At 40.7% G+C, this 26,209-nt stretch overlaps 1 protein-coding gene across 1 annotated transcript in view; it reads left to right on the forward strand.

The window, feature by feature from the left end:
• NBAS (NBAS subunit of NRZ tethering complex) overlaps positions 1–26,209 on the forward strand; it is a 331,331-nt gene that overhangs the window by 190,352 nt on the left and 114,770 nt on the right. Inside the window, exons 36-40 of the mRNA XM_040225023.1 lie at positions 3,289–3,456; positions 6,707–6,820; positions 7,142–7,265; positions 16,289–16,365; positions 16,751–16,888. Coding sequence (XP_040080957.1) covers positions 3,289–3,456; positions 6,707–6,820; positions 7,142–7,265; positions 16,289–16,365; positions 16,751–16,888 — 621 coding nt within the window. The remainder of the gene's footprint in view (positions 1–3,288; positions 3,457–6,706; positions 6,821–7,141; positions 7,266–16,288; positions 16,366–16,750; positions 16,889–26,209) is intronic.

Genomic DNA, 26,209 nt, shown 5'->3' on the forward strand with positions numbered 1-26,209 from the left:
AGCTGCTATGATTATTTTGCTCAGATGTCTGTTCTGTAGATGCAGCTTCTCCTTGGAAAAGTGACTCCCAAGATGCAGACTTGCAGAAAGATTTTAGCCTTATTATGGCTGAAGATTTAAGCCAAAGTCTTCCTCTACTGCAGAATGAAAATGATGTTGTTGATCTTTCAGATCAAAAATATATTTTCTTTTTTTAAAAATCAGCATTCAGCTGTAAGCAACAGAAAACATTCTAGCTTTTATAAGCAGAAGGGGACTTTTTAAAAATTTCAGTGAGAATTGGAATCTTACACAATCATTCAAAGGTCTGGAGAAGCAGGCTTTGGTGTATTTTTAGAGTAACTATAAGAAAAATACCGAGGAGATTAACTACCACTGGGGCGGAAGTCCGCCACAAGAAGTTGGGGAATTCGAAAGCCCCTCCTTATCAGCTGTCTCTGGTGCTGCTTTGACCCTGCCAGGATAACAAGCCAGGAGAATGGTAGTCTGCACTGTCCTTTACCCCGTGAAGCTAGGGACCGGGCACTGGTTACTTGTATCACCACTACTGCAGAAGAGCAACTAGGATGATCAGAAAAAATAGAAAAAGGAGAAAAAAAAAGTTAAGTATATTTTCCACAGGAAAAGCACAGTAATAACAAAAGTACGGTCTCTAGGGTAGTTTCACTGTGCAAATTCTACACAGTGGGTACATCTGTTTGAGGAAAACTAGGTCAGGTGAGGAATGTCAGCCCTAGGGAGTCTGGGAAATGTAGTCTTTAGCTTTTCAGCTTCTAGCAACGCAGCCTGGGAGTGGTCTAGAACTGAGTTGAGTCTAGAACCAAGCTGCAGTATCTGTTGCAAAATATGAAACCCAGGAGAAGTGCTGGTCTTTTTTGGGCACCTAAACCCCTAGCAGTTGTTTTTGACATGGTTGCCCTTATGTACATTCAGTTTAACATGAGTATTTTCTTCCTTAGCATATCATCTGTGTTGTTTTTGTAATTATAATTTATAGTGTATCGAGTTGATAGTTTATACCTTTCCCAAAGTCCAGAAAGCTTATAGGAAACACAGGTTTAAATATTTTTTTTTAGAAAATGAAGATATATTTGACATACTGTATAAGTTTAAGGAATATAATATATTGATACATTAATATTATAATATAGTTGCCATTGTAGCATTAACTGACACCTCTGTTGCATCACATAATTATAATTTCTTCTAGTGCTGGGATACAACTTTTTTTTTTCTTCATTAAAAGAATAGAAAATCTTTTGAGAAAAGTTAACCAACTGCTCAGTGAGGAAATTGTAAGTATCAGTTAATGCAGCTTACATACATTTCATTTTAGTACTAAGAATAAAATTAAAATGGTTTTCTAGAAATTATAAGTGTACGAACATGATGTAATCATTTTCTTTTACTGCTGTGACATTTAGCAGCTTTGAAACAGTGCAAGTTCTTATAATTCCCATAGGACAGAAACCTGGCAGGCTTGGGTGGGTTTCTGCTTAGGATCTCAGCCAAAGTCAGGGTCCCCACAGGACTGTGTTTTCTGGAGACTCTGGAGGAGAATTCATTTCCATGCTCATTCATGTTGATAGTAGTGTTAGTTGCTAAGTCGTGTCTGATTCTTTGCGACCCCATGGGTTATAGCCCGCCAGGCTCCTGTGTCCGTGGAGTTCTCTAGGCACTGGAGTGGGTTGCCATTCCTTTCTCTAATTCATGTTGTTGACAGAACTTAATTCCTCGTGTTTGCAGGACTGAGGTCCTCATTGCCTTGCTGGCTGTCACCTCCAGTTTCTTTTCACCTTCTAGATGCTTCTCACATTCTTTAACTCTTGGCCATCTCTCTCCATCTCCAAAGCCACCATGATGTGCTTCACGTCTCTCCTGCCTCTTCTCTCAGGGTGTGTCTGTGTGACTCTAATTGGGAAGGGTTCTCTGCTTAAAAGGCTCATGTGATTAGGTTAGTTCCACTCAGATAATTCAAGATTTATCTCCTCACCTCAAGGTTTGTGTTCTTAATCATATCTGCGAAGGGTTTTTTCCATCTAATGTAATATATTTGCAGGTTTTAGGGATTAGGATGCAGGTATTTTCAGTTCAGTTCAGTTCAGTCACTCAGTTGTGTCTGACTCTTTGCAACCCCATAAATCATAGCACGCCAGTTCTCCCTGTCCATCACCATCTCCCAGAGTTCACTCAAACTCACGTCCATCGAGTTGGTGATGCCATCCAGCCATCTCATCCTCTGTCGTCCCCTTTTCATCCTGCCCCCAATCCCTCCCAGCATCAGTCTTTTCAGGGGCCATAATTCTACCCACCCTATATAGAGGCTTTCAAGTTGGTCTAAAATGGTGAATTTCTCCTAAGTGTGTGTTGTGGTGATATCTTGGTAATTATTGAGTGATTTCATGATTTATCATTTTTTATTATTCAAATAACACATTAATGAATGATGTGATGTAGACCCAAATAGCCATCCTATTAGTGGCAAGAAAGTTGTTCAAATTGGAAGACTAGACCTTAATTTTTCTTTCCTTTGACTAGAATACTACAGAAAAAGTAAGTAGAAATAGACAGATACTAAACCAAAGGCTGGGTTTTCATAGAACAAATTTACCTTTCTTTGATCAAAAACAGCGTGATCACTGTCATTTCTATTTAAACAAATGTCGATATATTGGCATTTTTCTCCTTATGAAACCTCTTGGGTTAGTACATGGGGAGTTGGAATTGTAGCTGATTGCTTCGAGATTGGCAGGAGGTTCCACATTAGAAACCTTCTAAATACTATTACTCATCCACTTGTTTAGATGAAAAACAAAATGCCTTTCAGTGTGTAAAGGTGGATCATCAGAATCTTGTACCTTTGTCTGGGTCACAGTAGCATTGTTGAAGTGAATAATTTATTTCTTAATCTAAACCATAAATAGTTTAAAATGTCTTGTCAAAGAAACAAACATGAGTATCTCATTGGAGGATATTAGATTAGTGAAAAAAAAATTAAGAACCCACTATTTGCTTTATAAATACTTCTGAAAGAGATTTTTTGACTAATGCATTAAGATGTATTTTCCTTTACTGAATTTTCTTTTGTAAATGATTCAAGGAGGTACAGTATGCTAATATCGCTTTCACATTTTTTTTGGTTGTTACTGGTAAAGATGAATTTTTAAATCTGTTTAATTTCATTTCTGATAACTCCCAAGTTGTCACATGATCACTCTCTGCTCTGATCTCTTCTTTTTACTCTTGGCATTTTCTTTTTCTTTTTTTTTTAAAAAAAAAAAAAAACAGGATGAAGTAAGTGTCCCAGGCAGCAACTCAGCCGACCTGTTGCACTGGACCACCGCTACCACCATGAAAGTCCTCTCCAACACCACCACCACCACGAAGGCAGTGCTGCAGGCCGTCAGCGATGGGCAGTGGTGGAAGAAGTCTTTGACTTATCTACGACCCCTTCACGTGAGCGGTGCATTCTGTTTTCTTAAAGCAGTTGGGGTGGTTTATATCAATTCATTAGCATGCTCTTCAGTTGGTTTTACTATTACTTTAAGTTTATCTTCTTTAGATTATTAATCTCCTAAGAAATCTAGGCCTCCCATCGGATAGGTAATGAGTAATTGATTTTATAGACTGTAATTTGCTACCATACTATACTTGCAGAATACAGCGATATAGATTTAAGTAAGGTTGGTTTATATGTCAGAATTGAAGTTTACTGAGATGGAAAGGAAAATGATGTTTATTAAGGCTTTCTCTCTTTTGCTGTGTTTCTGTAGGGCAGTAGAAAGAAGAGAAGCGCTAGGAGCCATCCGGGGGCTGTCTTAGTTCTCTCCAGCTTCTGTGACAAAAATATTTTAGAGTAGGTGACTTAAACAACAGACAATTCATTTCTCACAGTGCTGGAAACTGGGAAGTCCAAGATCAAGGCCCTGGAGAATGTAGTGTTTGATGCAGGCCTGCTTCCCGGTTCATAGAACGCCTTCTGTCTGCTATGTCCTCGCATGATAGAAGGGGGGTGAGGGACTTTTCTGGAATCTCTTTTTTTATAAAGGCACTAATCTCATTTCCCAGCGCTCTGCCAACATGACTTAATCACCTACCAAAGGCCCTACCTCTTAACACTATTACACAGGGGTTAGGACTTCAACATGAGTTTGGGGTGGGGGTGGGGCACAAACATTCAGTCTTCAGTGGGGCCTCTAGGTAAACGGAATGTTTTAACCAATTCTTTCATGTTTCTGCAAGTAGAGGTCAGGACAAGCACTGAGGTTGCTTTCTGTGACATCTTAGCCCATGTGTCCCTCCTGTCTTCCCTGCATCCTCATGCTGCTTTTCATCCTTCAGCCACACACTGGGAAACTATCAGGAAAAAGAAGCATGGGCCTTTTTGTAAAGGTACCCCAAACACTTGAGTATCTCATTCATTCACTCTGCAAATACTTACCAGGCATTTTCCACGTGTCAGATGTTGTGCTCATCACTGGAAATAGAGTGGGGAAACCCTTCCGTCTGATTTCCTTCCTTTGAGTCCCCTGTGTCTCAGTGGAGGCAAAAAAGAAACCAACAGATAAAATATTTGTATGATAATGAGATGGCAGGTGGTGATGAGTACCATGCAGAGAACTTAAGCAAGGTAGTGGAATAGTGAATGATACCAGAGGAGTGAAGTTCTGATTGCAACAGGGGAGTTGGTTTCTCAGAAGAGGAATCACTCTGAGCAGAAAGTTGAGTGAGCCAAGCAGACAAGTGCATTTTGAAGAAAGAGCCTGATGTCTTTGTAGATGAGAAAGGAGGCCAAGGTGAGGGAGAGCAGCATGATGAGTGGGAAGATGGTTGGAAATGAGGTTGGAGAGATGGTGAAGAGACCCACCATGAAAAGCCTTCCATAGATGGTGAAGAGAACTACAGATCTGCTTCTCAGCAACACAGTTGTTTGAAAATTCAGACAATGCAGTCGTGTGATCCAAGGTTAGTTTTAATACATCTGTTTAACTGCTGTGCAGAGAGTCGTCAGTAGTGAAGCAAAAAGATGCTTCTCTCTTCCAGCTGAGAGATGGACTCCAGCTGAGAGATGTTGATGGCTTAGATTAGGGTAGCCATGAGGGACATGAGAAGTCTTTGGTTTGAGGGTGTACTTTGTGGACCTGCTGATGGTCTGAACGTGGAATATACAGGAGAGAGAATGGAGGATAGTCACCCAGAAGAAGCCACTTACTGATGGGCTGTGGGCTTGACTTTGGGTGAAGTCTGTGCATCTTATCACTGCATGCGTCACACTGGATTTTGATTGGGGTTATTTTCTGTCTCACCTGTTGGGGCTTTTTGAGAGTTCATGTTGTAGAGTTCATTAAATAAAGCAGTCTGAGTGCTGAAGAATTAATGCTTTTGAACTGTGGTGTTGGAGAAAACTCTTGAGAGTCCCTTGGCCTGCAAGGAGACCATACCAGTCAAACCTAAAGGAAATCAGTCCTGAATATTCATTGGAAGGACTGATGCTGAAGCTCCAATACTTTGGCCACCTGATGTGAAGAGCTGACTCATTAGAAAAGATCATGATGCTGGAAAAGATTGAAGACAGGAGGAGGAGGAGTCTACAGAGGATGAGATGGTTGGATGGCTTCACTGACTTGATGGACATGAGTTTAAGCATGCTCTGGGAGATAGTGAGGGAAGTTTGTCATGCAAACAGGGAAGTTTGTCATGCTACAGTCCGTGGGGTTGCCAAGAGTCGGACATGACTGAGCTAATGAACAACAACAATGTCTTAGATAAGTGTTTAGCACTGGGTCTAGTATGTAGTTTTCTCTGAAGAAACTATTTTAACATCATTTGCGGCAGCAGCTTGATTGTTTCCTAGGCTATGCTTGCCCTAAATGCATGCTCCATGAACTTGGAGGATTGGGTGAATGTCTTCTTGGCTTTTCCAATAAGGGGCTTTACAGTCTGTTTGAGGAAAGCAAAGCATAAAGATAATTAACCATAGTAGGGATACTAAAATATTGCTAATGAAGAATACTGAAGACCAGTCTAATAAAGGTGTTCGTGTGGGTTGTAGTTGTGGGGGCAGTGGGGCTGGTGAAGGGAGCCCAGTCTTACCTTGCCTCCATCTGCTGTGGTTTCAGCAAGTGTGGTCTGTGGCAGGCCTGGGAGGAGAGGTGGGCAGGCAGCATGGACCATTGCCCTTGTAATGGGAGGAAGGCATAGAGGCCAGTGGAATGGACAAAGTAGTTGCATGGAGTGTTAGCCTTTAATGGTAATTAGCATTTAGTGAATTTGAGTGTTATTCTTTGTAGTTTAGATTTGATACTGCTGACTGCATTATTCAGAGCTACTAAAGGTTTTTTGGAGCAAGGGAACAGCATATACAGAATGATGTTTTAGAAGGTTATCCTGACTGTCGTATAGAAAACTGGCCATGTGTGTAACACCGATTGCTTCAGTGTTTCTGATTCAGTGATGTCAAAGTGACCAAAAGAATCAAAAAGCACTTCAGGGTAAGGTTGAAGCGCTGCTCCTAGAATGTGGTGATGATTCTTAATATTCTCCGCTGGGTTTTGGCGTCGCTTTAACACTCTCTCTTCAGCTCCCACAGTACACGATGATCTGTTTCTCCTGAGATCTGTTTGTTCTTTCTTCCTTCTCTTCCTCCTCCACCTCCCCTCCCAGCTCTCTTTCTTTTATCCACTGATCGTCACTTTGTTCTGTGTAGGGTCAAGAATTTGGTGGTGTTTACCAAATTGGAACCAGAGCCAATGAAGGCCTAGAAAAACAAGGCTGTCATCCTTTTTATGAATCTGTCATCTCCAATCCCTTTGTTGTAGAGGTAAGGGCAGTGTGCCTAAGAACATAGATTTAACTATCGTGGTGGTTGTGAGCATTTTACTACCAAAAAAAATGCAGTTTTTTTGAACATGTACTTCTTTTGTTCATACTCATGTTTTGCATTGGTTTTATGTGATTCGTTACAACGTGTTATGAGACTAAAATCTATTTTACAATTTTACGTAGAATAATATGCTTTAGTAAGTGAGACGCTATAATTCAAGTTATGAGAAGATAAAAATCCTATTATTATCTTTTCTGAGAATATCTTCATAGAGAAAAAGCCATCCCATCAAATGATGTCACTGCTTCTCTTGTCTAGTCTGAAGTGACCTATGACACCTATCAGCATATCCCAGTAGAAAGCTTTGCAGAAGTGTTGCTGAGAACTGGGAAACTGGCAGAAACTAAAACCGAAGGAGGAGAAGTATTTCCAACAACAGAAGGTATGAAAGGTTCTAGTTCCCCAAAAGTGTGTAACTCAGAATAATACGTGAGACTGTATGACTGAATGAGAGTTAGGAAAACTAGTAACATTTTCAGTAATTTTGAATACCTTAACTTGACATCATCATTCATACATTTACTTATTCATTGATTTAAATCATTTATTGAGTACCTACTATTTTCTGGATACTTGTAATATTGAAGATTTAAAAGGATAAATGAGATACAATTCCTATTTAGGGTGCTAATCATGTAAAGTGATTCTTACCGGGAATGATATAGAAAAATGAGCTCAATAGACACTACTTTCTTTCCTGGTTTTATGGGTTATTCAAGAACTCCTATGTACCTGTTTCATGGACTATAGATGTGAATTTCATCTTAAGAATTTTCTACATGGTACCATATCGTTCCATGTGAAATTTTTTGAAAAGAATGAAAATGTATGCAGTTGACCAAAGACCACTCGCCATTTGTACTTTTTTCTTCTTTAACCTCTTTACTTCTTTTCAAGGTTCCAGGCTAATTGCCTTGACTATTTTTATTTTTCAATTTTCCCTCTCTTTCTGCTTTGCCAGCCTTAGTAGGTACTTCAGGACTTAAAGACAACTGGGGCTCCAGCTATCTTGTCTATATTCTAGGTATCTGTAAGGAGTAAAGAAGGGAAAAACAGTTTTCTTGGCAGTCTTGTCCAGGACTTCCACTTCCATATAACCTATAACTGCTAATGAGCCTGGATGATGCTGTGTTTTAATGGAACACATTGCAGTGTGGAGTAAAACTTGGAAAAAATGTATGTGGGGAATAGAACTGCCATGTTCCTGGAAACCTGATACTATAACTTATTTTTAGATCACCCTTTCTTTCAATCATTATTTATATGCAGTTGGAAAGAGAGGAAGCAAATACTCTGCAGAGCCTGGGATACTGGAGGCTTTTACAAAGTTACCGTTTTTCTTCAGTTCTGAGATGCATATCATGATCTATAATTTCTCTACCTTGTTGTTCAGTCATTAAGTCAAGTCCAGCTCTTTGCTACCCCTGGACTGCAGCATGCCAGGCTTCCCTGTCCTTCACTATCTCCTGGAGTTTGCTCAAACCCATGTCCATTGAGATGGTGAGGCCATCCAACCATCTCATCTTTTCTTGGCTTCTCCTCATCTTGCCCTCAATCTTTCCCAGCATTAGGATCTTTTACAATGAGTCAGCTCTTTGCATCAGGTAGCCTAAGTATTGGAGCTTCAGCATCAGTTCTTCCAGTGAATATTCACAGTTGATTTCCTTTAGGATTGGCTGGTTTGATCTCCTTGCTGTTCAGGGGCTTTCAAGAATCTTCTCCAATGCCACAGTTTGAAAGCATCAATTCTTCAGCACTCAGCCTTCTTTATGGTCCAACTCTTACATCTGTACATGACTAATGGGAAAACCATAGCTTTGACTAGACGGACCTTTGTCAGCAAAGTGCTATCTCCGCTTTTTAATATGCTGTCTAGGTTTGCCATAGCTTTCCTTCCAAAGAGCAAGCATCTTTTAATTTCATGGCTGCAGTTACCAGCAGCAGAGACTTTGGAGCCCAAGCAAATAAAGTCTGTCACTGATTCTACTTTTTCCCCTTCTATTTGCCATGAAGTGATGGGACCAGATGCCATGAGCTTGATTTTTTGAATGTTGAGTTTTCAGCCAGCTTTTTTACTTTCCTCTTTCACCTTCATTAAGAGGCTCTTTAAGTTCTTCCTTGCTTTTCTGAAATTAGTGTTCAAGTCACAGTTGAATACTAATTCACAGGTATGTTCATGTTTCTTTTTTGCTTCCAAGAAGCTATTGCTAAATCATGACACCTTTTACAAGTGATACTGAATTATAAGAGTATAGTTGCATTGCTGTTTCCCCTTTTAATTATTTATTTCTTCTTTCTTTTCTTTAAAAATATTGTAATACATTACTCATGGATTAAATTATGATTATTGGAATAGCTTATACAGATAAAATCTAAGACCCTAAGAAAATACTGGTTAGACATGGAAATATCATCTGTTAATTGATGTAATAAAGGACTGAATTAATAACCAGGAATTTGGAAACATTGACTTATATAGTATCTGAACACATTATCAATTAGAGGATTTTTGCAGAACCTAAGGCCTGTGACCAGCAATTTGCTGTGTAAGTGAATACTGAAACACTCTGGTCAATAACATTGGGGTAAAGTGAAAGTGAAGTCGCTCAGTCGTGTCCGACCCTCAGCAACCCCATGGACCGCAGCTTTCCAGGCTCCTCCATTCGTGGGATTTTCTAGGCAAGAGTACTGGAGTGGGGTGCCATTGCCTTCTCCAGCTCTGAAAGTGAAGTGAAAGTGGCTCAGTCATGCCCGACTCTTTACGACCCCATGGACTGTCCATGGAATTCTCTAGGGCAGAATACTGGAGTGAGTAGCCTTTCCCTTCTCCAAACATTGGGGTAACAAAAGATATATTAATACATCTCCAGTCAAGAATAGGTTTGTTTATGATTTAGCTTATGACATATATATGTGTGTGTGTGTATTTGCATACCTCTTTTACAAAAAAAGCCGAGAATGGAACCACATGCTAAAAGTTTGAAAGATGGCTGTGTCCCTGGAGAGACTCTTGTCACACTGATTTCTCAGTTTGTTAAAGCTTCTGCTGTTTTCCAGAGCTGTTTTTGGAGGAAGGTGGAGAGTATTTGAGAATAAGGTCCTCGTGGGGCCCAGCTTTCTAGATTATTTGGCCTCCCCCTTCTCATGGTGTTCTTAAAGTACCTGACCATCTTTGTGGTAGCTGGTAACTAAATGATGAGGCCTCAGAATGATCTGGAAGCCTGAAGCAAATAGAGACTTTTGTGGAAGAGCTGTATGGATTGGGGGGGATACAATGATAAATCGAGGACCCCCCCCTGTTCCGTTTCCCACCATGTGTACATCATTCACTGAAGCGTTGGTCCTTGAGCCACCTACTGTCCTTGTACCTGGAGTATAACATTCAGTTATAACTCAAAGTTGGTGATACCTTTTGACTACTTTCATCTAATTTTACCTTCCCCTACCCCCTGCCTCTGGTAACCACAAATATAATCTCTTTTTCTGTGAGTTTGTTTCTGGAGTGTAATTGACCTACAAAATTGTTAGTTCCTGGTATAGAGCATCAGGATTTGATATTTCCATATGTTACAAAATGATCACGTTTGGTTTCTCTTGAGGATGCTAATATATTTGAGACAGATATCATTAGTTCTTTTATGGTATCAAATATTTGTTAGAAACTCAACAGATTTGATGAATGATATAGGTTAAATGACCTAAATTAAAAATTATAGAAATGTGACTCCTGACTTTGGTTCAGAAGTAGGTCATGATATAAATTAAACTTCCCAACATGATCTGACTTTTCAGAATTTTTTAATAAAGTTGATGAAAAGATTTTTTATGGAGACTAGCTGAAGAAAATTGATCATTATTTATTTAGCTAAATGAATGATTTAATGGCTAATGATTTCTAAATCAATAATATGGGCAGCTTTCCTCTGTGAATTCCGTTCTGGAATTAAATTTATCATAGAGTGCTTTCCAGAGACGCTTATTTTGCAGAGAATTAGTGCTTGGAGGCTTAGGCATAGATTTCATCTGATTTTGGCTATATTACTTGTCTAGAAAATGCAGTGTATTTTCTGCAAGGTTAGAAAATAAGCATTGCAAATTAAATTCATACATAGTACTAAATGTAGGACAGGTCTTTATTTTTTTTTTTAAATAAATACATGTATTTTAAATGGTAATGAAAAATCACTGCGATACAGTCTACACCCAGCAAGATATCTGGTGGATCCCATCCTATTGAAACCCTGTGGTTTCTGGTCTACTTCAGATCCTCATTGATAATTTTGTCATATGTAGCTTTACATGGCTCACAGATTCAAGGTCTGAGAAGCTTCCTATATGTGGGGGTTTGAACTGCGTCTCAGTGAGGGCTGCTGAGAAAATTGGGATGGGGTCAAGTGTGGGCAGTTATGATGTGTCTCCCCTTTCCCCTCCTCCTGTCTCTCTCCTCTCATCTTCCCCCAAGCCCCCCACCAAGTTGGTTTCCTTCAATAATTCAGTTGTTAGTCAGGAGGGGTTCTGGGTCAGTACTTGGGTTGTAGGGATTCATGAGCTGTGATCTGGCTGTGGGAGAAAAAAATGTCACAAAGTGACTTAAGGATCAGGGAAGAGACATGATCCCTTTCCTTTCAACCTGGGGATGTAGGAGATGCTGTTGTGCCTGATACCGGTGATGGTGGCCTTTCCCGTCTTGGAGCAGCAGGGAGGCCACAGGCTTTGTGTGGCTGGAAACTCAGCTGCCTGAGTGCCGGAGAGGAGGTACGTGTATACTTGTCCACACGGAACCCTGTTTGGGAAATAACTGTTGGGGAGCTTGAGCATTTGACCCTGTTTTCAGAAGGATTTTTTTCCCCTTTTCTGCCATAAATATTTTATTAAGGAAATTTTCAAATGCATAGAAAAGTCAAGAAACTTCTACAGTGAACCTCCCATATACACTCCACCTGGATTTCAACAATTACTATTTTACTACACTTGCTGTAGTCCTCCCACCAAATACAGCTTCTTTCTCTGACACATTTCAGAGTTGTAGGCATTGTTACTCTTCACCTCTTGACATGCACTGTGAGTATCTTTAACTAGAGTCAATATTTCTTAATTTTTTATTTTACAATGGATTTATTATTTATTTTTTTCATTTACAAACAATGAAATGCAAAAATCCTAAGTGTAGACATAAAGCTGTGACTTTTGACAAGCACAGCACCTGTGTAACCCTGACTCTTTTCAAGATGCAGAACATTACTGTCACCCCAGAAAGTTGATGCCTCTTTCCTGAAAACACCCACCCCACACTCCTAATCAGAACTGACAAATGTTCAGTTTTTCCCCTGCTGTAGATGAGTTTTGACTCCTCTAGAATTCATTCAGTGGAATCAAACAGGATATATTCTTTTATGTGAAACGAGATTTATCTGCTTCTATCAGTAGGTTTTTTTCTACTCTTTCTTTCTTTCTTTTTTATTTTTTAATAACTGAAAGGTATTCCACTGTATGAATATACCACAGTTTACCCATTCTCCTGGTGAGGGACATGGGAGCTTTTTCCAACTGAGGGTTGTTCTGAAAAAGCTGCTGTGAACTCTTACACAGTGTTTTTGTGAACCTGTGTTTTTACGGACCTTTGTTTTTATTTCTCTGGGTAACTATCTAAGGGTGGAGCTGATGAGCCAAAGTTTTTTAAGAAACTGTCAGATCTCTCTTGTTGGCTGTTGTGGTTTTTCTGGGCTGTCTTTCTTTAAGACTTCAAGTTCTCCATCTGAATTTTACCTGCCTAGCAAGGAGCAGTCAGAAGCTTGCCCTCAGGATAGAAGCTGTAAAGATGGGAAACTCACTGGTGTCATTTCATTTTCCAAATGGCATCTACCCTCTAGTTTCTGTCTGCTTTCAGTGCCTCGCCAGTGCCTTAAGATACCTGTTTTTTATGCTTTATCCAGAGTACATACTTTTCATCTGCAGGAGGGCTGTACAAGTAAGAGAACCCAATCCCAGAAGAATTTAAATCGGATGTAGTATTCTGGATTTCACTGGAGTTCGTCTGATGAGAGTGGGGCAAAAGTCTGAGACATCAAGTTCCCAGAAAGACGAACCAGAAAGCCAGGGTACCTTTCTCTTAGGTTTAATTCTGAGGAGTCAACTCATATCAATGAAGCTTACCCTGTGGAGAGGATTTTGGACTCACTTTAAGCGATCTTCATCTTCTGTGGTTGAAGTAGATGTCAAGAGGCCTCTTGAGAAATGGGCCGAAAGGGCATTCAAATGGGTGAGATATGCCAGCTAAATGGCAGTCCTGGTGGAAATGCTGCAACGAGGACTTGGCTTAAAATGAGAATTTGAAAAACACATGGCAATTTGGCGATAGCTATAACAATTATAGTTGTGGGTATTATTTGACCTAGTAATTCCGCTTCTAGGAATTTATTCCATGAATTCACAAACATGGAAAGTACGGTACATGTTCACTGCTTGTAATAGCATAAGATTGTTGATAGACTGATACATACTGACAGAGTTATCAATTTTGTATGTCTCATTTTCTGTCTGTGTTATTCAGCTTGGGCTGACAGGACAGAATACTATACACCAGGTGGCTTAAACAGCAGAAATTCCTGGTCTCACAGTTTGGAGACTGGAAATCAGATGCCAGTGTGGTTGGGTTCTGGTGAGTTATCTGTTCCTGGCTAGCACACAGCTGCCTTCTCACTGTGTCTTTACCTCAGGGCAGAGAGAGAGGGAGAGGGAGGCAGAAGGTATGAAGGGGACAGAGTATGGGTTTTCATGGGAAATAACAGGCGAGGTCTGGTAGGCACGCTTGAGCAAGCTTGAGATGAAGAGTTTGGGTAACTTTGGTGGACTCTGGGCTATGGGGTGATTTCTGGCTATCTAGCAGTTGGCCCTGGGGTGATCAGGGCAGAGGTGATATTGCGCCTGGAATGCAGAAGCCTGAGAAAGGGGCTGGTTCAGAGAATTGGCTGAGCTGGTTGGTTTGCACATCAGTGGTGTGCCTGCAGGGAAGCTGTTTGCTTTACTTGGCAACTGACTAGTCTGCCAATAGCCCAGACTGACAAGACTCTTCCCCGTCAAATGTCAGTGCATTATAAATTGCAGAAAAGTTTTAAAATTGATGAATACTGTTATGAATATGGGGCTTCCCTGGTGGCTCATTCAGTAAAGAATCTGCCTGTGCTGCACAAGACCCGAGTTCAATCCCTGGGTTGGGAAGATCTCCTGGAGAAGGAAATAGCAGCCCACTGCAGTACTCTTTCCTGGAGAATTCCATGGACAGAGGAGCCTGACAGGCTACAGTCCATGGGGTCACAAGAGTCAGACACAAGAGCTGTATAGATGAAATGAAACTTTTGTGGTTATTATTCACTTGGAGCAAATATTTGTATTTTAAAGTGATTATTTTCACTATTTGTAAAAATAACAATGATTCTTTGGACTCCTGGGTGATTTTTGTCATTACTTTTAGCGCATGGAAATTAATTATTTCTTTTCTCGTTTGCCTGCTAACAGCTTTGTATTCAATGATATATGCTCAAGAAACACTGGTGACCATCTTTTGACTTGTATCTGTGAAATAATATAACTATTTGAAAAATAAACCTATTGGAACTTATATTTTCAGATCTAGTTTTTCCCTCACAAAGGTCTCTCAAGGGAACTCTGCTTTATTCCAGCCAAGTCGTCATGACTGTTCTTTGTTGTTTTTGTTTTTTGTTGGGTTGTTCTCCTTTTGAAATTTCCTTCAGGATCTGGAGCATATGCTTAGGAATATCTTCAGGGGTAGCGTATTTTTTCATCCCTTGAAGGTGCTTTGATTTTTGGAAATCGCCAAATGCACATTAAATGGAGTGTAAGATTGAGCTGATGATAGAATTAAAAACAAAAAGAAAACAAGGAAAGAAAGGAAAGAAAAAAGACAAAAAAGATTTGACTGGAAGTCAGTAATGGGACTGGGTGATTTTCCCAGGCAGGGCTCAGACCAGCTCCAAACACAACTCTGAGAGGGACGGTCCTCCATTAGCTGGGGCATCGGCCATTCACTTGGAATAAGGGCTCCTGAGCCATGAAGAGACAGGGCTGGTTTTGATGAGTAGGTTTAGATTGTAAAAGCCAGAAAAAGGGGGGTGGTTTGAAAACTGGCTTCTTTTGTACATAAGGAAGGGAAATATCTGAAGGAAGTAAAAATAAAGTGGAAAAAAGCTAGATGAGGTTGGAGGTTGCAATTGTAGAGGAAATGCGTATTTAGAGAACTCAGATTCTCTTACTAGAGGTGCTGTGCAAGAAGCCTCATTCCCTTTTAGATGAGTCATGCACAGGACATGTTGAGTTTTAGTCACTTCTCATACTCCACCCACTTAGAGCTGGCTCATCTAGGCTCAGCCGGTGAAGAATCCACCTGCAATGCAGGAGAGCAGGGTTCAGTCTCTGAGTTGGGAAGATCCCCTGGAGAAGGGAAAGGCTACCCACTCTGGTATTCTGGCCTGGAGAACTGTATAGTCCATGGGGTTGCAAAGAATTGGACACGACTGAGCGATTTTCAGTTTCCTGTAAAACACCATAAAATTATATGGTGTATTTACGAAGTGAAATATTACTTACTTTGAATTATTTAGGTGCTGTTTACCTTCATTAGTGAAGATCAGGAGAGTCTGTGTTCTCTATAGAAAAAGTTTACACTGTGATTACAGTGACTATCTGGTATTGGTCACTTAAGGTCCTAAATGAATGCCTCCTTATTAATACAAAGTGGATATAAACACAGATGTTATTTGCAGTGTTGTTTTATTAAATCCATAACATTGATAGGTTGTTGCTCATATAAAGAAGTTTTATAAAAGTTGTAGATGGTTGGGATATTTTAAGATATTATATAATCAAAGCATAAGACTGGTTTTCTTTTCGTGGAGTGTGGTACAGAGAAAGAACCCAGCCTATTGTCATGACTGTAGTAATCAAGAGAGTTATTCTAAGTCTGCTCTTGCAAATCTGTGTTGTTGTTCTGACCATGAGTCCTCACATGGTCATCTTCCACAATAGCTGTCATTGATATCCAGAATTGTATAGCATGGCCTGGGTCTCTAAAACTGAAAGATTAGCTGGAAGAAACATCCTCACTGATCTGTTTGCACTTAGACTTTGTAGCTGCACTAACAGTATTCACATATGTAAGTAGCAAATGGCATAATGTGTCTGAGTTAAGGCAAGACTACCATTTAACATAGTTTCATATAATCTGTACTTCGATGGTGCTGAATAGACTTTCTCATAAAGCATCTTAAAAAGTTCTCTGAAGATAATTACAGTTGAAATTATGAAGGATTAAAATCATGACACTTAGTAACCATGACTGTCACATGGATCCTCAAAGAAAATAATGAATTTTTTTTTTTCTGCATCCAGTTCTCTTACAGCTAGCAAGTGACGCTTTACCAAATGATATGACCTTGGCTCTTGCTTATCTCCTGGCTTTACCACAGGTAAGTTTGCCCTTACCAAGAAAAAAGGACTTAAAAAATGAATAAACTGAAAATCTCTACTGGGGATTTTCACCAGTGAACTGTTTATTGCATGTTCCTTTGCTTCTGGTTGTTCCTCTACGTAATGGAAGGGCTGTGCTCAGTGTCTGAAGAGTAAAGTCTGCAATGTTAGCTAAAATCTTGATTTTAAAATCTTCTTTCACACACGTAGGATCTGCCTTTATAATCTGTCTGAATTTTAATGTAGTCATGTTAAGGGGAGCTTGAGTCGATTTGATAGAAAGTTTGAACCAAAATTCTACAGTAAAGACTAGAAGTGTAATGGTTTATGATGGTTGTGCTGATTTCCTTTCAGCTGAGCTCTTTCTCTTGTGCTCCCTTGTAGGTGTTAGATGCTAACAAGTGCTTTGAAAAGCAGTCCCACTCTGCTCTCTCTCTCCAGTTGGCAGCCTATTACTATAGCCTCCAGATCTACGCCCAGTTGGCTCCATGTTTCAGGGACAAATGCCATCCTCTTTACAGGGTAAGTCCTCACAGTTTCCACTTTATTAATGAGAAACGGTAAAGCTTTTCTAAAGTAGTTAAAACACGTATTTACCTCTTTGGAGGGACTAAAGCGCCTTGCATTCAGAATGCATTCACAGTGGCTATGTTAGATGGAGTTGCTTTTCCAGGCATTAATAAGAGGCAGAAGTTCTAGTATGTAAGGTGAATGTTGCTGCTGCTGCTGCTAAGTCGCTTTAGTTGTGTCCGACTCTGTGCGACCCCATAGACGGCAGCCCACCAGGCTCCCCCGTCCCTGGGATTCTCCAGGCAAGAACACTGGAGTGGGTTGCCATTTCCTTCTCCTATGCATGAAAGTGAAAGTGAAGACGCTCAAGTCGTGTCTGACTGTTAGCGACCCCATGGACTGCAGCCTATCAGGCTCCTCCATCCATGGGATTTTCCAGGCAAGAGTACTGGAGTGGGGTACCATTGCCTTTTCCGAAGGTGAATGTTGATTCACCCCTAACTTCTCTGACCTTTATTTTATTTTATAGCATTCTTAGGAGAGGCTGAGGTAATAGAGGGAAAATGGAGAACTGGCTTTGTAACTACCTTCTCCAGAGGAAGATGGCTCTAATTTAAGACAGTATGCAGTGTTGTTCTTTGAACAGCATTGCACTCTTATTTATTTTTAAGCCAGAGAGGTATGAGAGTAGAAATTGTACAGATGAAATGTTGAGACACACTATGCCTACATAACTCCCATGCTTTTGACACCTTTTATTTAAGTTTATTGTTAATTTCTGAGTGAGTGCACCTAAGCTTGGCCTTAAGTTACATTGCCTTCTTTTTGGGACCTGAAAATGTTTCAGGTGCTGCTAGAAAATGGAAGGCCTCTAGGTTTATTTGTATGCACCAGCTTTTAAGCATCAGCATTCAGAAATTATCTCCTTTTTATACTGGATATTTTAAGAGAATTACCACTTTAAGAATAGATAAGGAAATAGCTTAGACATTCAAATCTACTCTGTGTACAGATTCAAGGTTCAGTGTCTATTGAGGTAGGATTCTTCCTCCTCTGACCCAGAGCAGACTGCAGAGAAAGCATTTGGATGCCTCGGCCATCTAAAACATATCTAAGAGCCTGTAAGTATATGAAAACATTCGGTTCATGGCAAAATCTATGGCTTTCATTCATCACTTTTTATTTAAAAAGAGAAAGGGGAATGACGGAACTCTGCCACACAGGTTACTCTGCCAAGGGCATCATCATTATGAGTGGGTATTGTTTTCAGAAATTAGGATGAAATTTGGGCCAAGAAAAGGACTGTCTCTTTTAGGCTAGTTCATATATTACTTTCTTTGGGAAATTTTGAATTTTTTTTTTTTTTTTGTAGCTGCTGCTGCTGCTTTGTACTACTTTTTTTACCCTATACTCTAGTAATTTTCCTTTGTTTTGCTTTTATATCACAGGTATGTTTTTGTTTGAAATAAGGAGTTGACCTACTAGGTTATAAATTGAGGGAAAGAAGTGATTATATATAGGTGGAAGTGTGGCAGGTTAATTTCTGGAACAGTGTACTTACCTGATGCAACAAGCATCGTCTCTTCCTTTCTGTTGCTTCTGCATCCTTTTCCAGGCATCTGGCAGAGCAGCCTTTCCAGAATGGAGGTCTGGGCTTCCTCTCCTCCACTACCAGTGCTTCAGTGGTTTCCCATGGCCCTAGCGAGGTTGTCTGGCCTATGTCTGTTTCCTCACCTTCATTTTCCTTTTGTTCCAGCCATACCAAGCTGCTTAAATTTCTCACACAGCCCATGTGTTCTCTGTTCCTTGTCTTCAACACGTTGTAATCTTTTGCCCGTAATGTTTCACCAGCATGCCTTTGCTTAGTACTCAGGTCCTGCCACCTGCCACCATCCTGTCGTGCTCCCAAGCTGTGCTGGAAGCTCCTCTATGTGTCTCTACTGCCCTCTCCTTACCTCGTGACTTTTATACTGTGTTACTTTGAATGTACCTATTTCCATCTCACTAGATAACGAGCTTTTTCAGGCCAGTGTCTGTGTTGTATTCATTGGTTTCCTCATTGCAGGACCTGGAATGTCAATGGAAGTAAACAGATGGTCCCTGGGGTAGAATACTGAAAATTGATGAGTTATCCTTCAGTACATAGGAGGCAGTTGGATAATGTGTGTGTGTTTATCAAAAATATTTGTCAGATGACTACTTGTGCCAGGCAGTATTCTGGATCCTGGGAAGACAGTAGTGGATAGCGTGTATAAAAACCCTTCCCCTTTTAGATTTACATTCTGTTTGGGGAGGGGCATCATCAACAACAAAAAAAGTAAATATATTCTTTGTTTGATTATGATAAGAGCTTTGCAAACAAAAAGCAAAGAAGAAAGTTAAGCAGTGGAGTACAGTTTAAAACAGGCTCAGGAAAGGCCTTAGTTACGAGGGTGACCTTTGACTAAAGAAAAGGATGAGCATGGCACCAGGAAGATGGAGGGGAGGAGAGCATTCTGGATGGAGGGATGGAACCTAGAACAGTGAAGTTGATATGTCCCTGTGCCGTCCTATGTACCCTGGTGTTTTTTCACAAGTATGTAAGAAAGTATCAAAATACTACTTTATAAAATGCAAGACACAGAAGTGTTGCCTGACTCCAGAGGGAAAGGATAGCAGTGGAGTCGGTGACCAGACGTCACTGTGACCCGATCGGGTCTCCTCTAGGCCGGGATAGTGTCAGGAGGGGTCGCAGCAGTGGTGTATGTGGGGCTTGTTTAGGGGAGCTGTCTGGGAACAGTAGAAGGATGAGACTCATCTTGGGAAGGCACAGGCTATCTTAGTACCTTTCACATTCATTCTGCCGTTTGATCCACTGAGCAGTCTCATTTGCAGAAGTGGCCGCCTCTGTGCCGAAGGTAAGACTCTGAGAAATTGGGTTACTTGCTCAGGGTTGCTCCAGTAGAAAGTGACCTCAGTCACCAGAGCTCCTGATTCCAGTCTTTACCTGCCCATTGCCTGGTCATGCAGCCACTCCAGCTTTGTTTCAAAAGCAGCGTGTCCCTGTGTTTTGGACCCGAGTGATCTCTGGCTTGCACTCCAGCATGGTGTTTCTACCGCTTTGCAGTGGCTGCTGGCTGAAATCTCTAGTCTCGTGTTTGATTGACACTTGTGGCTCTTCCTCACCCCACCAGTCACGATCCTGACACTGGTTCATTTGAAGTTTATGCTCTGACTGTTCAGACTGTATATTTCTCTGAATTTGACATCCTTTGCCACACCTTGGTGTCTGTGCAGATGTAATTCTCCTGCCTGAAATACCTCTTACTTCTTCCCACTAGTAGCAGATAAGTCTGAGCTTAAAAAAGCCTCCTGTGTGAAACTTTCTCTGCTGCCTGAAATGATTTTTAAAAGAAAATTTTTCTATCTTACCTTTCTAATTATTGTAAATACATCTTTTTTTTTAAGTTGAAAAGTAAAGTTAAAGTGGCTCAGTCGTCTCTGACTCTTTGTGACCCCATGGACTGTAGCCTACCAGGCTCCTCCGTCCATGGAATTCTCCAGGCCAGAATACTGGAGTGGGTAGCCTTTCCCTTCTCCAGGGGATTGTCCCAACCCAAGGGATCGAACCCAGGTCTCCCGCATCGCGGGCAGATTCTTTACCAGCTGAGCCACAAGTTAATTTCTGTCTCTCGCGGCTATCTTCCAGACTTCCCCTAGAGCAGATCCTGTAGGCTGCGGTAGCCCGTGCACCTCGTCTTCTTTCCACATATGATCCTGTTGAGGGCAGGAATCCCCGTCTATTCTGAATTCCCAGGACATCACCCCCCTCTAGTTATTCAGTGACTGTTTGTTGGCATGTGACTAATTTGAGGAATCATTTCATTGAACAGCCGTCAGTATTACATTTTGGGAGTCCTGACTTTTCATGGACGGGCCTGTTAGCTGGATGTTTTAAGTATGTTTGCATTGTCCATTGACTACCTAATGGCTCATTATTTGAGTCTTTTCAGAATCTCTCCCTGCAAAAAACCACACTGCTGAGTTTGAATTAGACATGACAAACTCCTCTTGGAAACGGAGATCCAAGTGGTTTCAGTTTGTTGCCCACACATAATAACTCTCCACGAAGCTTTGCTTCCACTCAATTGTCAGTTCAGCTTGTTTCTATTTGCACAGTCTTTTCACTTTTTCTCTTTCCACCCCCTGAAGTTCTGAGCTGCGGGAATGATAACTTAGGTAGATTACTAGGTTTGAATGAAAGTATTGATATAATTTGTGGTATCATTTCTGATAAGAAGCCTGTGCATCTTGGTGGCAAGCACATCTTGCGTCAGCCACACAGACTCCCAGGACCCGGCAGCAAACCTGGGTGATCATAGGAGTAGCCCAGCGGACCTTTTTTCTTTTTAATATTTATTGATTTACTGATTGACTGATTGATGGATTGATGTAGCTAGCTGCACCAGATCTTAGTTGCAGCATATGGAATCTAGTTCCCTGACCAGGGATCGAACCCAGGCCCCCTGCCCTGGGAGTGTGGAGTCTTAGCCACCTGACCACTGGGGAAGTCCCTCATGTTTCTTTTTAGAGATCTATAATGATGATTGGCAGAGAATTTCCTCTTCTAGTATCAACTTTTTATGTTGAAAAAACAATGCACACATGGCAAAAAACAGATGATGAAAATAGGATAAAACAAAAGGTCAGTTTCCTTTTTGTATCCCTCCAGAAATAGTTATGGATGTACATATTTATATAACAACTTTTTAATACAGATATGAGTAAGCTATACACATTTCTGTTCCTTGTTTATTCGTATCTTACCTTTGTAATTATTGTCACTGCATCTTTTTTTACAAATTGAAGTATTGTAATTTTTTTACAAAGTTAAGTATTGAAATTTACAAAGTTAATTTCTGGTATACAAACAAAGTGGTTCAGTTATACATAAAAGCATGCAAGTACACAGGTGCATATATTCTTTTCCATTGTAGGTTATTACAAGATATTGAATATAGTTCCCTGTGCTATATACAGTGTGACCTCGTTGTTTATCTATTTTATACAGAATACTGTGTATCTACTAATCTCAGACTCCTAATTTAGCCCCCTTCACATATATGCATCTTGAAGTGTAATTTCTCTAGCTTAAAAAAAAGTTTAAGAAGATAAAAATCATTTAAAAATGGAAATGTGTCTTTTAGTTTTATATGCTAGAGAATCAAACCTGGCAGGGGATGAAATTCAAAAGTTTATGGTAGACTGTTTCTAAGATGCATTTTTTTAAGCTACTAATTAAAAATACTAAGTAGAAAATTATCTCAAGCAAATAAGTACCCTAGAGGGAAAACATACTACCTGTTTAAAACTTTCCAAACAATATTACCAAGAAATGGAGACTGTTAAGCCTGAATGGATTTATTACCCCTACTAGTTAGTAGTACTAGATGAAATCATTCAACATTCTAGTCTTTTAAATATTTATGTACATTAATTTTTTTTTTTTACAGGGACCTGGCCATAGTCTTTAAAGAAAGCTTATTTTTTTTCTACACCTTAAAGAAACTGCATTGCCAGACTTGGGAGGAAAATTAGAATAATTTATTCTCTATACTTCTTAAATTTTTTATGCCTTTTTATATTTTCAGTTTTTGTAGTATCGTTTCAATACTGAATATGGGAGATTTCAAAGCTACCCGTAAAGTCCTTCAAAAGTTTCTTAGAGGCTAAAAACTTTTGTACTCATGGATCATGTCATTGAACTTAGGTAGAAAAAGAGGGAGAGAGGTTTGAATATACTCTGCTCAAAAATTAGTGACTTTATATGTGAAGCTGGTTGTAGAACATTCAAGGAGCTCTGCTGGCAGGGTAAGGAGCAGGGCCTGGTACAGAGGAGAGCCCATGAGACAAGAGACCAGGAGGCTTGAGTCTCTTCCTTGCTGTGAGACTCCAGCTCAGGATCCCTAATTGGAGATTGGCATCTATAAAGCAGTTACCAGCAGTCTCCTGTACCCATCACTGGGTTGGTATGAAGGTCAGATCAAAGTCATGTGAAAGTGCTTTAGAAACTTTAATGTTGTTCACTTGTGAAGTGAATGAATGAATGTGTGAAATGAAGTGTTGGGCTGAGTAGAGGATGCTTTTGGAATATATTGAGAGAAATTGTGATGAGCCCAGGGGAAAAATTGTTACTAGAATTTAAAACTTACATTGGAAGTAATCATGACAGGTAAAGTTACTGGAGGAAAGGATAGAAAGTAGTAGTGATAATGATTAGAAAATAATTTGAATGGAAAGCTAGAACTTAAAACATGCTCATCCATCTACTCTCTATGAAGCATCTGTCAAGAACAAAGTATTGGTTGGCCAAAAGTTTCGTTCGAATTTTTGCCCCAAATTGCATCTCTAGTAAGCAAAGGATCTGGTATATAAACTAGTACAACTGATGTAAAAGCTGCTGCTGCATCTTTGGTGTGTCCCCCTTTTGCTCCACAACTCTAATGTGCTGTGGGAAAGACACAGCTACTAAGTACGCATGGTTTCTGCCCTCCAGAAACTAATACTTCAAAGAGAGGCAATGTAAAGTATGCAGTAGAAGTACAATTGAAGTGTAACAGATGTATCAGTAATTGTGTGCATAGTCACTCAGTCGTGTCCTCCTCTTTGCAGCCCCATGTTCTGCAGCCTGCCTGGCTCCTCTGTCCATGGGATTCTCCAGGCAAGAATACTGTAGTGGGTTGCCATTTCCCTCTCCAGGGTCTCTTCCCGATCTAGGGATCAAACCTGTATCTTTTGAGTCTCCTGCATTGGCAGGCAGCTTCTTTACCACTGTGCTACCTGGGAATACCTTTGAGTAAATTCCATAATTGCTTTCATTTTTGGAGCCCCTCCTATGGACCAGGTCTTGGTTTGTGTATTTTATGTGTGTGTGTGTGTGTGTGTAGTTTCTTAGGCTTTGTGCAACCATGCAAGCTATAGTATATTACTATTTTATAGATAAGACTATTAAGTTTGTAGTTGTTAAGTAGCTTGCACAAGGACATCCAGCTAGTAACTTATGTGTATCCATGCTTATGACACTCTGTCATGCCATTTTCTTCATTGGAAAAAAAGAATAGGTGTTTTTTTGCCACATATGAAAATGAAGGTTGTGTGTGGAGACTTGAAACTCTGTAAGATAAAGAAAAGCCAGTGTAATGTTAATAGTAGCAATTATGTGCATTATTGCTGTGTGCTATTTAGTACTCTTGGAGCTGAACTCTCTAACCTGGTTTGGGAATTTGTTTCATAAATGGTGTTAGAAAGAGAATAGAAATGAGATCAGATATTTTGTGTACTCTCGCGATACAGGTACCAAATCCGTGAGATGCCAGAAAACAAAGTGAGAAAATGAATGTGCTACGATAACCATAAGAAGCCCTTGGGAGAGTGAAGGTGGTTGATTCCATGAGTAGGGAGTAGGAACCAACAGCCTGGTAGAGCAGGGCATGGAGTCATACACAGAGATGGGCTGCCTGGTTGTCGCTCTGCCTTCAGAGCACATTGGGCAATTTGAGGCTGGAGGACTTGAGTCTGAAATCAGAGGGTCAGAGTATACATGGAAAAAAGCCTTCTTCACTGTTTTGATCAACGTGAGTTTGCTAGTGGAGTGCAAAACCAGTGCAAAGAGCTCCCTGAAAGAACACCTACAGAAGAGCTGTCCTGCTGCCCTAAGACCCCAGTTGCTGGATATTTGCTCCTGCTCTTTCTCTTTCTAGGCAGAACAGTGCTTACTGGATGAGGTGTGAGATGAGCAGGCAACCACAGGGCACACCAGGATACAGAGCAGGTGTAGATGGGCTGCTGGCTCCCTGGCAACATCCATATGCCAGACAGCTTCAGAGGGGGCTGTGCCTCCGGGGGGTGGTTCAGGGAGGGGCCTCATGAGCCTCAGTCTGTAAGCAGAAGGGAGCCGGGTTAAATGACAGATGTAGAGGCACTAAGAGCCTAGGAATGGGATCCGATTTGCCTAAATCCATTGCCAGATATACCAGCCTTATACAGCTTATTCCCAAATCACTTCTAAATGCAGTAGGATCAGCTTTGTTCACTCCATCTTCCCATCAGGGCTTAGCCATCTAGGCTTAGCACATATTCTCGCCTTTACTGGAATTTGTTTCCCTGTTTTTTTTTAAATATATAATAATTTTATTTATTTATAGCCATGCTGGGTCTTCCTTGCTGCACAGGTGTTTTTCTAACTGTGGCAAGCGGAGAGTAGTTGGGGTGCGAGGGATTCTCATCGTGTGGCTTCTCTTGTTGCAGAGCACGGGCTCTACGGTGTGTGGGCTTCTGCGGTTGTGGCTCCTGGGCTCTAGAGCACAGGTTCAGTAGTTGTGGCCCCTGGGCTTAGTTGCTCCAAAGCATGTGGGATCTTCCCGGACCAGGGATTGAACCCATGTCTCCTGCATTGGCAGGTGGATTATTTACCAGTGAGCCACGAGGGGAACCCCTGTTTCTTGATAGCCTTTTTACTGCTTAACACTTGAATAGTTAGACTAGAAATTAACTCTTTCATGAAGCCCTGCTTGACACGTGCCTGAAGCCAACCCCTCTGTATTCATTCCCATAGCACCCTGTGCTTAGTGGTATCAAACCATTTATTGTTGTTTGCTTGATTGTCTTTCCTCATAGACTACATTCCTGGAGGAAAGGGTCACATCTTCTTAGGACTTCACCTGGCACATAATAGGTGCACAAAAAGTATTTGTTGAGTGAATGACAGATGATCTTACAGCCACCTACTTGGGAGCATTGGTTTTCAAAGCTGGGTCTTTTAACTTGAGACAGATATCTGCAGTTTTTGAGGATAGGACTCAGTATATGAATGAGATAGGGGAAGCATTTAGTAAGGTTGACCTTTTCTTAAATCTACCTGTTGGAATCCAAGAAAATTTCTTTAATTGGTTTTTATCCTTACTCCCAGCTGCTAAAGTTGCTTCAGTCATGTTCGACTTTGTGCAGTCCCATAGATGGCAGCCTACCAGGCTCCTCCGTCCCTGGGATTCTCCAGGCAAGAATGCTGGAGTGGGTTGCCATTTCCTTCTCCAATGCATGAAAGTGAAAAGTGAAAGTGAAGTCACTCAGTCATGTCCGATTCTTCGTGACCCCACGGACTGCAGCCTACCAGGCTCCTCCGTCCATGGGACTTTCCAGGCAGGAGTACTGGAGTGGGTTGCCATTGCCTTCTCCACATAACTCCCAGACTGTACCTTAATAGGATCAAGAGAGAGAATGTCAGGTTAGGTTTGGTGATATAGACCCAACACTGATAAATCTCCTGTGCAGTTCAGAATAATGACTTATGCATGA

Source organism: Oryx dammah, unplaced genomic scaffold (genome assembly GCF_014754425.2).
Source record: "Oryx dammah isolate SB20612 unplaced genomic scaffold, SCBI_Odam_1.1 HiC_scaffold_25, whole genome shotgun sequence".
Lineage (NCBI taxonomy): Eukaryota > Metazoa > Chordata > Mammalia > Artiodactyla > Bovidae > Oryx > Oryx dammah.